Here is a 15,598-nt window from a genome sequence, read left to right as displayed (position 1 = left end):
GAGTTCGAGACCAGCCTGGTCTACAAGAGCTAGTTCCAGGACAGGCTCCAAAACCACAGAGAAACCCTGTCTCAAAAAAACCAAAAAAAAAAAACAAAAAAAACAAAAAACCTAACACTGGCTAGGTTTAGTGGTACATGCCTTTGATCCCAGCACTTGAGAGACAGAGACAGGCAGATCTCTGAGTACTGTGAATCTCTATGAGGCCACCTGGTCTACTTAGTTGAAAACATCCAAAGTTACATAATAAGAGTCTGCCTTTGAAAAACAAACAAACAAAAGGAATCCAGAAACCAAATGGCTGCCTAGGAGCTCCCAGAAATAACAGGTGATGTGGAGGAAGGGTTGCTAGGCTGGTGCTCCCCACAGCAGCAGAGGTGGGAGGGAACGGGTACTGGCTAAAATGCAAGTGCTGCCCTTGGGTCCTGTGGTCAGAGGGTTGAGAATTTAGATCCCAGCCACACTCACTGTGGCAATACATCCCATCAAAGAGGCGCAGCTGGAGACCCACAGGGCAGAAGGGTCTGGGAAAGGGCGAGATGAAGTGGCCGCTTCTGAGTGATGGGGCAGTCTGGAGAGAGCTCCACATATTTCTCAGCATGTATAGTAAAAGATCAATAAGAATGAAGATATCACAAAAAAAGAACCCGAATGATGACCTCCCTGGGCTTGGAGAGTGTATTTTATGTTTTAAAAAGGAGCCTGGTCTGGTTCCACAGGCCTACAATCCCAGCTAGTTCAGGATCATCCAGGACAATTGATTCATATTTACAGATAGTCCAGGCTGCCCTTAACCTCTTAGAATTCTTTTGCCTTTGTTCTCCCAAGGGCTAAGAGTGTAGGCATGAACTACCACAGCTGGTTAATGTGTTAGAACTCCCCACTTTGAGGGTTGAGCAGTGTTAGGGACCAAGCCTAAAGCTTCCGATAGGTTCAACCACAGAGCTCTGACTACAGCCCTGTACGCTGATTTTAATTTAAAAGAGGAAAATAATTGTGCATCTGCAGAAGAGACAAATGGCAATATAGACTTGAGAAAAAATTAATAGAACTTCTAAAACTTTGGGAATGTCAGTTCACAGTAGATTGGATACAGCAGAAAGGATCTGCAACAAAGAAAACTGGCAGGAAATGGACGGGAAGGCTCTGTAAGGGCACACCTACCCGCTTGTTTTTGTTTAGGGCCTTACACATACCCAGCAAGCATTCTCCCACTGAGCTTATGTATTTCTAGTACAGACCCACTTTTAATTAGTTTCAGGAGGAATAAGAGAAGAGATTAAAGATGAAATTTGCCAAGAATTTCTCAGAACTGATATTGCACCAAATGATGCCCACTTTCAAAAGATTAAGGAGGAGCCAAGGGAAGTGTAGCCACAGAAGCCAGGGAAGAAGCAGCCTTGAGGTTGCCAACTCCACGATGGCAGTGCAGCAGCAACAGGGGGTGCTATCCAAAGTATGTCAGCATATTCAGCAGGCTGTTCTAGAACTCTTGACACTGAAAGTGTGAGTTCTTCCTGCTTTGGCCTCCATGAGTGCCCCACCACAGAGACACATAAATAAGAATAAAACAAAAGCATAGAACTAGAGGAGTAATTTCATGATAGAATGCTTACTATGACCCATGAGGCCCTGGGTTTTATCACTGTGGAGCAAAGAAAGCATAGCAGCTTCCCTTGGTATCTACTCAGAACTGGTCTGAGACACTTCCTCACCCAGATGCAACTTTTATGCCCAGGGCTTTGGGTTTATATAGTTGAGTGGTCAAGCACTTGCATAGCATGCATGTGCTCCTGGATTCAGTCCCCAGCAACAACAGAAAACTGAGTGTGGTGGTGCTAGCCTGTTATCCAGCACTTGGGATACAGCTACAGGCAGGTGGATTCAAGGTCAGTGTGGGCTGGAGAGATGGCAAAATGTTTTAAGAGTACTGGCTCTTTTCCAGAGGACCCAGGTTTGAATCCCAGCATGCATAGTGGTATTCACAACTGCTTGTAACTCTAGTCCCAAGAAATCAGATACTCTTTTCTAGCTTCCTTGGACACCAGGCATGCACATGGTACACAGATATATACACACAGGCAAAACACTCATAGACTAAAATAATAAAAATTTTAATAGAAATAAATGTTATAATTGATTGTCGTGTCTATATAGAATGTAAGAATACCCTTGTATATAATTTTAATCTTCAATTTACTTACAGGATCTAATCCCGTGTAAACAGTTATTAGACTGTGTCTAGGAATAATGATACAAAGGGAAATCCATAAATGCCTACTGAAGTTATGGCCTGGTGTTAGTTGGATCTTCAGGTGTGGCCCACATTGGGTCCTACTGTAAGGAAACCAGGATTGGAGTTATGCATTGTAATGTTCAGTGGAAGAATAGTGGTGGCTATGTTTTGTTTACATTTCTGATATTGTCAAGGAAGAAGCTAGGTGTCAGGTGTGCATAAACACTCAAACTCAGTAAGCTGAAATTGAAGTCACTGAGGCAGCGGTATTAGCACAGATACACAGAAGGCCCATGGGGCAATAGATAGGCACAGAACTTTGCTGGGAACCTTAGGGAGAAAGCTTCTGCTTGGGTTGGAGTGGAACCTTCAATAGAGTAACTACAGGCTTCAGGACCCAAGTGAGGTGGAAAAAGCATAAAGTAAAAATGTTTAGAAGGAAAATAGCCTTTGACATTTAAAGTGCAGCAAGAACAAGTCATACAAGGTCAAGGTTGTATGAGACCACATTAAATCAAATACCTAAATAGTGTGATTCCCAAATAACCAAAGTAATCACTGAACAGGAGAGTATGCTGTGTATGTATGCCTGTGGTTACGTGGGCAGACTACAGCAAATGGCAGGTTCTGGAAGCCTGATTTCAGGGAATTGGAGTGACATCAAGGTGGAAGTGGGCAGGCATTGTACTTTTTTACAGTGTGGATACCCGCATACCTCCCAGCCTAATGGTTTCTGTGTCTAATCAATGGCTTAAAACTTACCTATGGGCAGGAGGAGAGAAGCATTAAGAGTATCCATTGCCACCCTGCATGTGAGGGTGGATGGCCAGGGAATAAACTGCAGTATAATAAGGTCGTGGGATACTATTAGCTGTTGATTTGGGGTGTGAGGAAAGACAACTGAAAGAGATTTACAGCAGAGTACTGTTAGTGTAAGACTGTTTTTTCAAGAGCCATTTGCTTCTGGGGAAAAAGTGTCATTGGGAGCAGTGTTTTGTTTGTGTGTGCGTGCGTGCGTGCGTGCGTGCCTGCCTGCCTGCCTGCCTGCACCACATTCCTGCCTGGAGCCCACAAGAGCCACAAGAAGGCATCAGATTTCCTAGAATTGGAATTACAGGTAGTTATGAGTTGCCATGTGGGTGCTGGGAACTGGGTTCTCAGGAAGTACAACCTTAACTGCTGAGCCATCTCTCTGGTTATTTTAAGTACTCAAGAAAGAAAAAGAAGGAAGGAAGGGAGGGAGGGAGGGAGGGAAGGAAGGAAGGAAGGAAGGAAGGAAGGAAGGAAGGAAGGAAGGTAGGTAGGTAGGTAGGTGGGTGGGTGGGTGCAGGCTGGAGAAATGGCTCTGGCTTAGTGGTAAGAAGAGTTCAATTCCCAGTAACCACACGGTGGCTCACAACCGTCCATAATGAGATCTGGTGCCCTCTTCTGGTGTGCAGGCATACATGCCTGCAGAATACGTATACATAATAAATAAATGTTCTTTGTTTTTTTTTTAATGTAAAATAAGAACAGTGGCAGTATTAATACTTAACCAGGTGGTAGAATGTATACTTAGCATTCATGAAGCTATAGGTTCCTTCTGTAGTACCTCCCCCCCAAATTAGAGCTTTGGATAGGTAAATATATGGGTATATAAAAGAGAAAATATGCCGGGCGGTGGTGGCGCACGCCTTTAATCCCAGCACTCGGGAGGCAGAGGCAGGCGGATCTCTGTGAGTTTGAGACCAGCCTGGTCTACAAGAGCTAGTTCCAGGACAGGCTCCAAAACCACAGAGAAACCCTGTCTCGAAAAACCAAAATAAATAAATAAACAAACAAATAAATAAATAAATGAGAAAATATTTCATTTGGGAATCTATACAGTAAGCAGTATAGCTTGCTCAGAGTGTGTTGATGCCCTGTATTCTGTTCCCACCACTACCTTCCGAAAAAAATTCAGTTTGAAAATTTAAAAGGACCATTTGACATAGGGTTATTTTTTTTTGTTCTTGTTAATTGACAAATATGAATTATACTTTTGTAAGTTTGAAGCTAAGGTAAATTTAAAAACTTCCCAGGAATAATGCCCCAGTTTTTTTCTTCATTTTTTTTTTAATCTGCTCTGTCTTTGAATTCCTTATACCATTTGCACCTGTAGGACCATATATATGCCGAACCAGTGGGACCTGCTCCTAGCTTCTACTCTGTTGTTCTTGTCTCTTCAGATCTTTTTTTAAAGAATTTTTAATTAACTTTGTTTTTGTTTTAATTTTTTTTAAAAAAAACTTGTTTATTTAAAGAAATGACATTGTTAAAAACCCATCAACACAAATATTCATTTTAGTCAGTAATCTTTTATTTCTATTACCCCTAGAAAAGCTTGTGGTAATGAATACCTTGTAATCTCAACAACTAGGAACCTGAGGCAGAAGGATTGCAAGTTCAAGGCCTGCTGTAGCTACATAGAGTACTCAAATAAAGCACAATAATCAAGCCCTTAGAAAGTTCCCAGAATGCATAAGTCTTGAGGCTGTACCTTCATTTTCTTTGTAGCCTGTCCTGGAACTCACTTTGTAGATCAGGCTGGCCTTGAACTTAGAGATCCACCTGCCACTGCCTCCCCAGTGCTAGGATTAAAGGCATGAGCAACCACCGCCTGGCTTTGTATCTTCATTTTCTTTTTAAATTTATTTATTATTTATTAAGAGTTGAGTATAGAGTTTATTCAGTGGGTTATGGAGGGGAAAGGGAAGAGGAGAGAAGGGGAGGGGAAGGAGGGGGGAGAGTATAAGAAGCAGCAGCCACCTTTTCCGAAGAGAAACAGAATCTTAAATTTTATTTTAGATGCTTTGCCTTTATTTTATTTAGACGTTTTGCCTTCACATATGTCTGATCCCGTGGAAGTGGACTAACAGACAGTTGTGAACTGTCATGTGGGTGCTAGGAATTGAATCTAGGTCCTCTGGAGGAGCAGTAGAGCTCTTAACTGCTGTAGCTTTATTTTCATTTCCTGTATACATACCCGGGAGAAGATAGAGGAGACTCACGTCACTCCCTCCTGTACCCCCCCCCCACACACACACACAGTGCCCAGCATCTTCTGGAGACCAGGTCTTTTGTTTCTTGCAGATCTGGGACACAGCTGGTCAAGAACGGTTCCAGTCTCTTGGTGTAGCCTTCTACAGAGGTGCAGATTGCTGTGTTCTGGTGTTTGATGTGACTGCCCCCAACACATTCAAAACCCTTGACAGCTGGAGAGACGAGTTCCTTATTCAGGCCAGCCCCCGGGATCCTGAGAACTTCCCCTTTGTTGTGTTGGGAAACAAGATTGACCTTGAAAACAGACAAGTAAGTGCTACCTCGGACACCTGACAGGCCCCTCCTCTGGGACCTTGGAGTTTGGAGGGTTCTCTTCCAGGCTGAGAAGAATCTAGGAAGGTACTGGTGGGAGTGCTTGTCACCCAGTGCCCAGCTGACCCCAGCCAGCTTTGATGTGAGGCCGACTCTTAGAGGAAGGAACAGGAATAGGTTTTCTCGCTTCAGAGTGGAAGAGTGCTGAGTCGTGCTGCTCATGGGAGTTCTACACAGCATTCCTGTCGGAACATGGTTTTGTTGATTTTAGCTCAGCTTATTTCTGACCATTTCTCTCCCTTTCTAGAGTTTGTCTCTGTTTCTTGGCTTGGACAGGGGAAAGATCTAAGGGGTGAGCACTGCAAAATCTGTGCCACTTGCCACTTGCAGGTGGCTCAAGATGGGTGTGGGTAAAGGGGTTTATACCAGAGATCAACCGTGGACCCCAGGAGAAATCGCTTTCTACCTCCTGGGATTGGCCGGTGGGACACTGCTAAGGCCCACAAGATCTGGCTACGGCCAGAAATAGCTCAAGTTTGATACCTCACATGGGCAGCAGAGTGACCTGACCTGCAGGTCTATAGGCCACACTCATCCTCATTCCCAGATCTGTCCTAGGGAGGACCGAGTCATTGTCCACTGTTCTTGTCAGTAATGTCCTCCTCCCTCCTCTAGGTGGCCACGAAGAGGGCACAGGCTTGGTGCTACAGCAAAAACAACATTCCCTACTTCGAGACCAGTGCCAAGGAGGCCATCAATGTGGAGCAGGCCTTCCAGACAATTGCTCGGAATGCCCTTAAACAGGTGGGTCTCCAGGACTCCCCAGATGCGAGGTGCCCTCTGGTGATGTCTGATGTTTTTTCCTGGATGCCTTTCTTCCTAGCTGCAGCTGGGAAAACCTAGGGTGCTTCTCTGGGTGGGATAGGTCATGACATACTCTGCCCCAGTCCTTAAGAGAGCCATGGCTTTATTAGTCATCTAAAAGACACAGGGCAGAGCTAGGGTGTGGCTTAGTGATAGAACACTTCCCTAAGATGCAGAGCACTCAAGGACAGCTTGGTCCTTGAATACTGAGTTCCAAACGTAGGGAAACCTTGGGGGAACAACACAAACATCCTGGTGAAGGAGGTATGGGCTTGTTTTTTTCCTGGGCAGTTTAGGAGATGAAGCCACATGGGACCTCATGCCAGATCAATACTTCTAGTTAATGAGTTAAAATTGAATCAGATCTCAGCTGCACCTAATTATTTATGTCTGAGCTTCTGCCCCTTCCATGCAGAACAATGCCAGCCTTGAAGGGTGGTTGTGGTTACCTGCCTCAACTCTCAGACCATGAAATGGCTGTTTCCTGAGAGTAGTTATGGACATATACAAGTAAGAAATACAAGAAAACTGAATCACAAAATCCAGAGCTCCTAGCTATTTTCTTGGAGAAAATAGTATGTGCCACGGCAGTATAGAGGCCAGGCCTGTGACATAGGCCTGTAATTCCACCTATTGCAGGGAAGCTGAGGCAGGACGGCAAATTCAAGGCCAGCGAAGGCAACATAGTAGTGCATAGGAGCACTGGAGGTTTAGCCAGATTAGTGTTGGTTTAGCACACGCAAGACCCAGGGGTTCGTCACAGTGTTGGGGAGAATTTTTTCAAAAGTGTGGGCTTGGGCTACTGGCACTTTTGTAGGCCATGGTAAATTAAAGCTGGCTACAAGGCTTCATCATGCACGATCCAGAAAACAGTGTGGGTCAGCAGGGACACCTGAGGCAGGCAGTAGCTGCAAAGACAAGGCATGTTCTCCCGTCTCTAGGGAGCTGGTTATCAATGCACTGGTTCTCAGCAGGACAGGACTACTGGCTGTGTGGGTGGCAGAGACTTGGAATGAACTGTTTCAGAGGCAGGAGTTCTGGTGTAGAGAGGCTGCACAAAGTGCTTACGACAGTGGTAGGCCTGCCCAGGTAGAATCATTCATCCAAACACCAAAAAGCCACCCCCCCCAAGAAACATACTTTCTTCTGATGTCTCTCCCCACTCCCCCAGTCTACCCTCCTACCTGGATTTTTCTTAGCATGCATGTATCCATGTGAAAATCCAAGTCTCTCATCTCTGTTCTGTGGCCTGACACCGTCAGGTTCTCTCCAGCCCTGCTGTTCTCTTTCCGGAGATGACCCTCTATACTCTGGTAGACTGTTTTGGATGGGGCTGGGAAGCTGTGGGTGGTGCCACAACTCCAGCTGCTGGATCTGTAAATTGCCACTTTATAAGCACTGACCCTTTGAGCCTCTCCTCCTAGGCTTGACACTCTGATCTGATGCTTTTCTGTCCGCTTAGCAACTAAACATGAATCTATTGACATTTTAATTATCATCTGCTACCCCATGGCCCATCAGTCATCGCCCTGCCAGTAGTTTTAAATTAAGTCTTTATCATTCTGTTTATCGATAAAAGACTCAGAAGTCAAAGGTGAGGGTGAAAACCTGCTGGCTCAGAGAGGTTGTTGCAACTAACTGATCATGCTTTTTGGTTAGATACACTGCAAGAACTTCATCCTAGAACCAAGAGAGCTCAAACTCTAGTCCCTGTCCTGTTCATCCTTTCTATCCAAATTGCTGGCTTCGCTGTGCCCAATTCTAGTCAGCTAGTCACTGGCTGTGCTCCCTGATTCAAAGTTTATTGGACAGTCTTAGGCATATCAGTGTTATCAAAATATCACACAACATTCTCATGAGGCTTGTTGTGCTTTTTAATATTTCATCTTCTCTTTTCCTGGAAAGAGAAGCTACATGTCCTTTTGAATTCTCCAGACCAAGATGCCTTTAATATGATGGGACTTGTTAGTTCCCTAACTCACCAAGGGTCCTTATACCAATGTGTGGTTCTTTCAGAGGCAGTTCTTGGGAATGTGCCCAGAGTGAGCGTATGAGCTCCTGGTAACTAGACATTGCCTTCACCTACCTTCCAGCTTCCTTTATCACCCTCCCCAGTTCTTGTTTTTGATAACCTTTGGCCATAGGAAAAAAGCCACCTTAGCTGGGTGTGGTGGTACCTGCTTGTAGTTTCAGCACTTACAGAGTTGAGGTAAGAAGAGAGGAGAATGGCAAATTCTAGGACAGCCTAGGCTACATGTGGTAGAACATGTTATAATCCCAACACTTGGGAAGTGGCGACAGGAAGATCAGGAGAGTTTTAAGACCAGCCTCAGCAACAAAGCAAATTCAAGGCTACCCTGGAAGACCCTGTGTCTAACAAGAAAAAGTCATCTTTCTGTTCAAATACAAATACAGGCTGGTTGTAACCTTTGCCCTTCAGAGAACCCACGTTTCCAGTGGGAGTGGGTGTTGGGTAGCTGTTGTCCCCTTAAAGTGTGCCCAGTTGTTAAAGCATTCATGTTCGTCTTTCAGAATTTCTAGACTGTCTTGGCCATGTCTGGGTTCTTTTACCTCAGTGGTTCTCAAACCTATTGTTCCTCTTGTGGTGAGCCCCCTGACCATAAAATTATTTCATCGCTACTTTTATGAATTGTAAATATCTGATTTGCGGGTTAACCCATTTACCTGGAGGACCATCTTTATTTCAGTATCTTGAGTGTATAGGTCTGCCTACCTGTAGCTACCTCCCAACTCCCTCTCAGCCAGGTCAAAGCCACTTGAGATTTTTGTTGGAATTGTATATCTATTTGAGTGGGCCATAACAAAATACCATAGATCGGATAGCTTATACATATATTTTATTAGAGTCTGGGACCAAGGCTGACATACTGGTTTTAGGATAGGGGACTTTCCTATCATGCAGATGACTGTCTTCTTGCTGTTCACACAGAGAGCAAATTTGATAAGCCTCCTGGGGTGTCTCAGTGACAACATATTATAGTATAATTTCTGGAGCTTGAGCTCAGTTGTTAGAGTGCTCTCCTGGCATTCATGAGACCCTGGGATCCATCTTCAGTAACCCGGCATGGTAATACATTCCTTGTCCCAGCACCAGGTAGAAGCAGGAGAATTTAGTAATTCAAAATCCTCTACTTAGCGAGTTCAAGGTCAGCCTGGGATACATATGAGACCCTGTCTGAAAAGGAAAATTGGAAGTCCTGTGAGATCAGATGTCAGAGATAATCCTATCTAATCTGACTGTTCTAGGCGTAGACACACTAGGAAGTTAGAGCTTCAACATCCAAACTTTGGGTTGACACCCATTCTGTCCAAGACTGTCATTCATAATCTGCTTTTTGTGTTAAAAGTACATATTAGTACTGACAGGGGTGTATGTACATTATTGTTCACCAACTGATGAGTGTCTAAACAAAAGGTGGTTCATCTACTATAGATGTCATTCAGCCATAGGAGCAGTGGAGTAGGCCAAGGGTCTAATGCAGAGGCTGGAATGAAACATATAACATATTAAGACCCTATATCTCAGAAGTCCATAGCGTATGGTGTGCACACTTGCCGTCCTTGTAGAAGCAGGAAGATTGCCCACAAATCCAGGACCAGGCTGAGCTACAGAGTAAGACCCTTTGTATAACAAGAGAAATGAGACAGGTCTGGGATGAAATGGGGCTCATTGGCAGAGTGCCTGCTTAGCATTTATGAAGCCCTGGCTTCCACTCATATTCACGGAGGGGGAAGGTGATGAGAAAACAAGATTGGTTGTGGTAGTGGTGGTGGGGAGAATGGCTGCTAAAGCACAGGGTTTCTTTTTCGGGTGATGAGTGTTGGGAACTGATGCACTAAGATAAAAAGCTCCTGCTGTATTCAGTATGTATTCCCAGTTATTGCATGTTTTTGTAGCTGTTGTGAATAAAACAAGAATAATACTGTTTAGGAAACTTTCCTTCTTGGGTACCGTGCTGAGGGGCAGCTCCATTCCTCCTTACAAGGATTAGTCCAGGAAGTGACTGAAGCCCATCTTAGCTGCTCATGAAGCACAGGTGATGGCATCCCCCACAGCTCTGCCCCCTAGGCTGCAACCTGTGGAAGAAAAGAGACTAGCTCCTGGACAACAGTCCAGAAAATTCAATGGGACATGATCACATGGGGAGCATCCTGGGTCCGTGGAGCAGTGAGCAGGGCCCTACCTGACAGTTACTGGGTGTGGTCTATGATGCTCATCAGCAGCATGTGTTCTGACTACCTGGTGTAGATGTGGTTCCTGCTGACTCCTTACCGAGTCTGTCACCCTGCACCAAGCTGAGAATTGTCATCAACCTCTCTCTCTCCCCAACCAGGAAACAGAAGTGGAGTTATACAATGAATTCCCTGAACCCATCAAACTGGACAAGAATGACCGGGCCAAGGCCTCCGCAGAGAGCTGCAGCTGTTGAAGGGGCAGTGAGCACAGAGCACAGAGTCCTTCACAGACCAAGAACACACATAGGCCTTCAATATGCGTCCCTCCTCCTCTAAACAGAACAGAACGTGATCTCTCACATCCAGCTGCCAAAAGAAAACCACCAAACACAGTCAGCTACCACATACACACACATACACACACACACACACAGTAAGCAAACTCTAGCCTGTGCCTGACGGGCTCTTGGGGCAGTTGCCCACCATGAGCCTTGTGTACGGCAGGCATATGGCGGAGACCCTGGGTGCTCTGGGGTGCAGTGGGCATGGAAAGCTTACTCTTTTTGTCCACTGGAGAGTGAGAGAACTGTTCACAGTTCGTCTATGTCTAATTATCTGATTTTTTTTTTAACGGTCTTGTGGTCTTTACCCCTACCCCTCCTTGAAGGTCCTGTGGGAAGGCTGGTGCCCACGTTCCATTCTGAACAGGCTGTTTTGTATGTATCTGTTAATGCTTGTTACTTTTAACTAATCAGATCTTTTTACAGTATCCATTTATTATGTAATGCTTCTTAGAAAAGAATCTTATAGTACATGTTAATATATGCAACCAATTAAAATGTATAAATTAGTGTAAGGAATTCCTGGATTGTGTGTTTAAGTCCTCTAACGCAGGCGTGCAAGGTGGAGGGTTGAACCCTGTCTGGATTACAAGAGTGTTAGAGACTCAAATTTGGAAGTCCAGCTAGCGGCAGTATTCTGTACAGTAGACACAAGAATTATGTACGCCTTTTATCAAAGACTTAAGAGCCAAAAGCTTTTGATCTCTCCAGAGGGAAAACTGAACTAGACAGTTCCCTTCTGTGTCTAAATTTTCCAAAAGGTTGATTTGCATAATACAGTAGTATGTACAATGGGTAAATTGCTGTTATTTTAGAAATTAAATTCTCATTTTCCCCTTCTTAGTTTTTTTTTTTTTTCTTCCGTTCAACACTTTACTACGCCCTTTAGATCAATATCCTACTCTAAGGGGAAAAGAGAACCCCACCAGACCTGTCCTAGTGACTCTACCTTTGTTCTAGAAGGCGCTCCTTTCAGGGTGGTACCTATAGGTTAGCAGACCCCCTCCTTTTCCCCCCCTACCCAAGTGTGGCCCAGCACTAACCCACCGTCTCTTGGGTTGAGCCCTGGCAGTTCTGTTCCCTCCCGAGGTCCTGCCCTGCATCATGGCTTGCTTCCCAGAGCACTTCCCCTCCAAAAGTCTACATTCTAGAGTGTAGGCTGAGTTCTTCTGTAAAGAGACGAGCGTGATGCCAATAAAATTTAACAGGAACAAAGAAAAGTTGCCCTGTCTTTTTTTTATTTCTTGCAGACTTCAGCTGTGTGGAGACATTCTCTGTGTTCATTGTACCCTTGTGGGCCCTTGTGGAGCTTAGAGGCAGGGATGCCTTCATGCCTAATCCTAGAATACCTACCGCCCTAGTGGGGATCTTTTTCTTAACCACAGTATTGGGAAAGGTGGGGCATGGAATGGAAAACATGTTTCCTAAGAGCAGCAGCCCTAAACTGCTGGTGACCTCCGGCCATTATACACCTGGAATCTGTGTGTGTGACAGTGTCAGACAGGTGGGCTGAATGACTCTGGGGCCAAATGATAGTTGTCACTTTTCACAGGTCTTCCCTTCTGGCAGCATGAACCTGTACCCCAGCATACACAGGGCACATGCTGACTGAGAGGCTGCCATTGCAGTGATTCTTAATGTGTCCATTGAGGTCTTACTAACCATCTCCCAGAATCTCCAAACTCCTCTCACTTTCCTTCTTTCTCCTGCCCCTTGGCACAGACTTCATTGTTAAAAATTTTTCTGGGCATTGTGATATACTTGTAGGCAAATGAGACAAATGGTTGAGGCAGGAGGATCGCTTGAGCTTAGGCATTTAGTGTCAAATCTTGCCAGAGTTGAACTGATAAAACCTTTTCCCCAAGACAGACTTGACAGCACACGAGGGAGGCTAGGGCAGGAGGAAGGGGAGTTCAGGGCCAACCTAAGCCTGTCTCAAAAAAATCAAATATAAGGCTGGGGGAGGTGGTACATGCTTTTCATCTCTGGAGGCAGAGGTAGGTAGTGAACACTGAGTTCTAGGACAGCCTGGTCTGTGTAGTGAGTTCCAGGGCTATATAGAGAATCTATCTCAAAAATAGTCAAATACAATTTCCCCTACATACATCCAGCTTTTCTACCTTCACTTTAAAAACCTGGAATACTTCCTGAGTTTCTAGTAGTGATTCAGGGCCCACCTCAGTCAAATTCTGGGGGTAAGGGTGTGACTTGGAGGCTCACACTTGCCTGGTAAGACTTTGGACTGCACCCGCAATCCACAGAAACCCTCACATCACGAGCAACTATGAGTGGTATGGCCTCTGCCAGGCAGAGCAGGCTGAGGCTGGAGGGTTGCTGGGGAGTCTGTTCCTGACCCTTCCTATAGAGTGGCCCCCTGTGCACCTCACTCCGGCACAACTGCCTTAGTTTACACTACAGGGCAAGCACATGCTTTACACTGCCGGAGCTCCACAACACCACCTGGAGTTTGTGTGCTTCCTAGGGTTTAGATCAGCCCACTTTATCCCAAAACAACATAGCACAGCCCCATGATAGAAAAGTGGAAATGTGTGTGGCAGCACGAGGCCACATAGGCAGAGCTGGCATTAAATCCTGAGAGGCCGGGTGCTCTAGCTCAGGTCGTGGACAAGATGGCCACATACTTTGGCACCATCAACAAAGCAGAGAAAAGGCATCCAGATTGCAAAGGAAGAGGTCAGCATGTCTTCCACAGACAGTACACTCATGTAGAATACTGTTAGAGCTGACTAAGTCAGCAAGGAACAATCCCAAAAGCAAACCAAGAAAAATACTACATTTATAAAATCACCAGAAAACAAAGGTTTTCAGTTTTGAGACAGGATCTCGTGTCCTAGGCTCACCTCGGCTTCACTGTAACTATGGATGGAATGGCCTTGAACCTCTAACTCATCCTGCCTGTGCGCACCTCCTTACACCTCCTTACTGCCGGGTTACAGGTGCAAGCCACTGTGGTTGGTCCATGCTATATATACTAGGAATCAAACCTGGGGTGAACACTACCAACTGAGCTACACATCTCAGCACCAAAAACTAAAGTATTTAAAAACAACAAGATGGTAAAAGATTTGCTCATTAGAAACAAGACGTGGCTGAAGCTCAGTGTGGTGACATGACTTTATCCCAGCCTCTGGGAAGCTATTCAGGGCCACAGAGAAATACTCAAAAACTTTACAAATTTCAGAAATTAAGATAGCTGGGCAGAATAACTTACAACTGTAATTCCCTCTGACACCAGGCCCTACCTTCAGTGCGGTGGTTCTGAAGAGGACCCTGTTGCAGCACTGTGTAGACTGGGGTCACTGGAGGGGCTGGCATTCCTGCCAGACCTGCACTTGTAGGGCAGCCGTTCCCAGGAAAGTCCCACATCGACAGCTGGCCCGAGTGTTAAGCCCGGGATCTGCTTCCAGGCTTTCAGTGCTGTCTGAGCGGATAGACTCACTTCGAGGTCCCCCCACGCAGCTTCTAGAGAGGCAGAAAGAGAAGAAATTTAGCTGTCGTTTGATTTTTCTAGCTTCCTTTTTTAGGCCGGCCTCTTTTGGCTGGTGGGTGCCGCAGTGAAGGAGGACTTCAGGCAAGGGCAGAGTGCCCTATTAATGCACTGTAATTGGACCTGTAAGCATCTCACACGGATCTAAGGCTAAGGTACAGGGGTGTGATGCTAGACCCGCAGTTCTCAGCCTGTGGGTACCGACTACCAGAAAACACATTCCCAATGGCCTTAGGAACCCTCAACTATAAATTTATTTTCATCACTACTTCATAATTATATTTTTGCTACTGAGTGATGTCTCAGTTCCTAAGATCATCAGAAATAAGTGTTTTCCAATGGGTGCGACCTACAGGTTGGGAACCACTGCCTTAAACTGTTGGAGACAAGCTGACCATCCTACTTCTTGGCTATACTTTCCTGCTGGGTGTTCAAGACCATTGTTGTGGCCATAATTAATTATATTTTTTGTTTGTTTCCCTGTCAAGGCCATTTGAAGATCTGGTCCTCAGGCTCCTCTAGGCTCCTTAGATTCGTTTTTCCATCTATGTGAGAACAAGTCAAAGGCCTTGCTTGAAAGCATGGAGCACATTTTCCCTCTGTTCTGACCCTCCTCTTTGTAGACTGGACACTGGGTAGAGCTCACCACATGGGGTATCCGTGGCTCTGAAGGAATGAGACTCCTACAACTAACATTTAAAAGATGCCTGCCATACAGTCCCTACGGTTAAGGTGGGAAGATCCTGCCTTTTCATCCCTCTGAGAATATTAGTGTAGCTCCTAATACAGTTACTGAACACCCAGAAAGTATCTGCCCGGTCCTGTAATGACTGTGCACTATTTAGATAAAGCTTGGGCAAAAGCCAAACACTTAAAACTTTGATTAGAAGCCGGGCGATGGTGGCACACGCCTTTAATCCCAGCACTCGGGAGGCAGAGGCAGGCGGATCTCTGTGAGTTCGAGACCAGCCTGGTCTACAAAGCTAGTTCCAGGACAGGCTCCAAAGCCACAGAGAAACCCTGTCTCGAAAAACCAAAAAAAAAAAAAAAAAAAAAAAAACTTTGATTAGATGTACATTTTTGTTTCTTAAGCCAATTCTTGTCATTATTATGGAGACC

General features: G+C 45.3%; 1 protein-coding gene and 1 long non-coding RNA gene across 3 annotated transcripts in view; one reads left to right on the top strand and one right to left on the bottom strand.

Moving 5' to 3' along the window:
- Positions 1-12,191, top strand: part of Rab7a (RAB7A, member RAS oncogene family) — a 56,498-nt gene extending 44,307 nt beyond the window's left edge. For both annotated transcript variants that reach the window (XM_005364836.3, XM_026788320.1), the window contains exons 4-6: positions 5,348-5,566; positions 6,245-6,373; positions 10,789-12,191. In XM_005364836.3, coding sequence (XP_005364893.1) covers positions 5,348-5,566; positions 6,245-6,373; positions 10,789-10,884 — 444 coding nt within the window. In that variant the 3' untranslated portion in view covers positions 10,885-12,191. The remainder of the gene's footprint in view (positions 1-5,347; positions 5,567-6,244; positions 6,374-10,788) is intronic.
- LOC113458050 lies at positions 9,279-15,378 on the bottom strand. The gene is made up of 2 exons (XR_003378493.1): positions 14,235-15,378; positions 9,279-10,531 (listed from the first exon to the last, which is right to left on the bottom strand). It is a non-coding gene; the product is annotated as an uncharacterized LOC113458050 (long non-coding RNA).
- Between the last annotated feature and the right edge of the window lie 220 nt (positions 15,379-15,598).

The sequence above is a fragment of the Microtus ochrogaster genome, unplaced genomic scaffold (assembly GCF_000317375.1).
Source record: "Microtus ochrogaster isolate Prairie Vole_2 unplaced genomic scaffold, MicOch1.0 UNK1, whole genome shotgun sequence".
NCBI classification, from domain to species: Eukaryota; Metazoa; Chordata; class Mammalia; order Rodentia; family Cricetidae; genus Microtus; species Microtus ochrogaster.
Note: the sequence above shows the minus strand (reverse complement) of the source record. Positions and strands in the feature narration are given on the sequence as shown.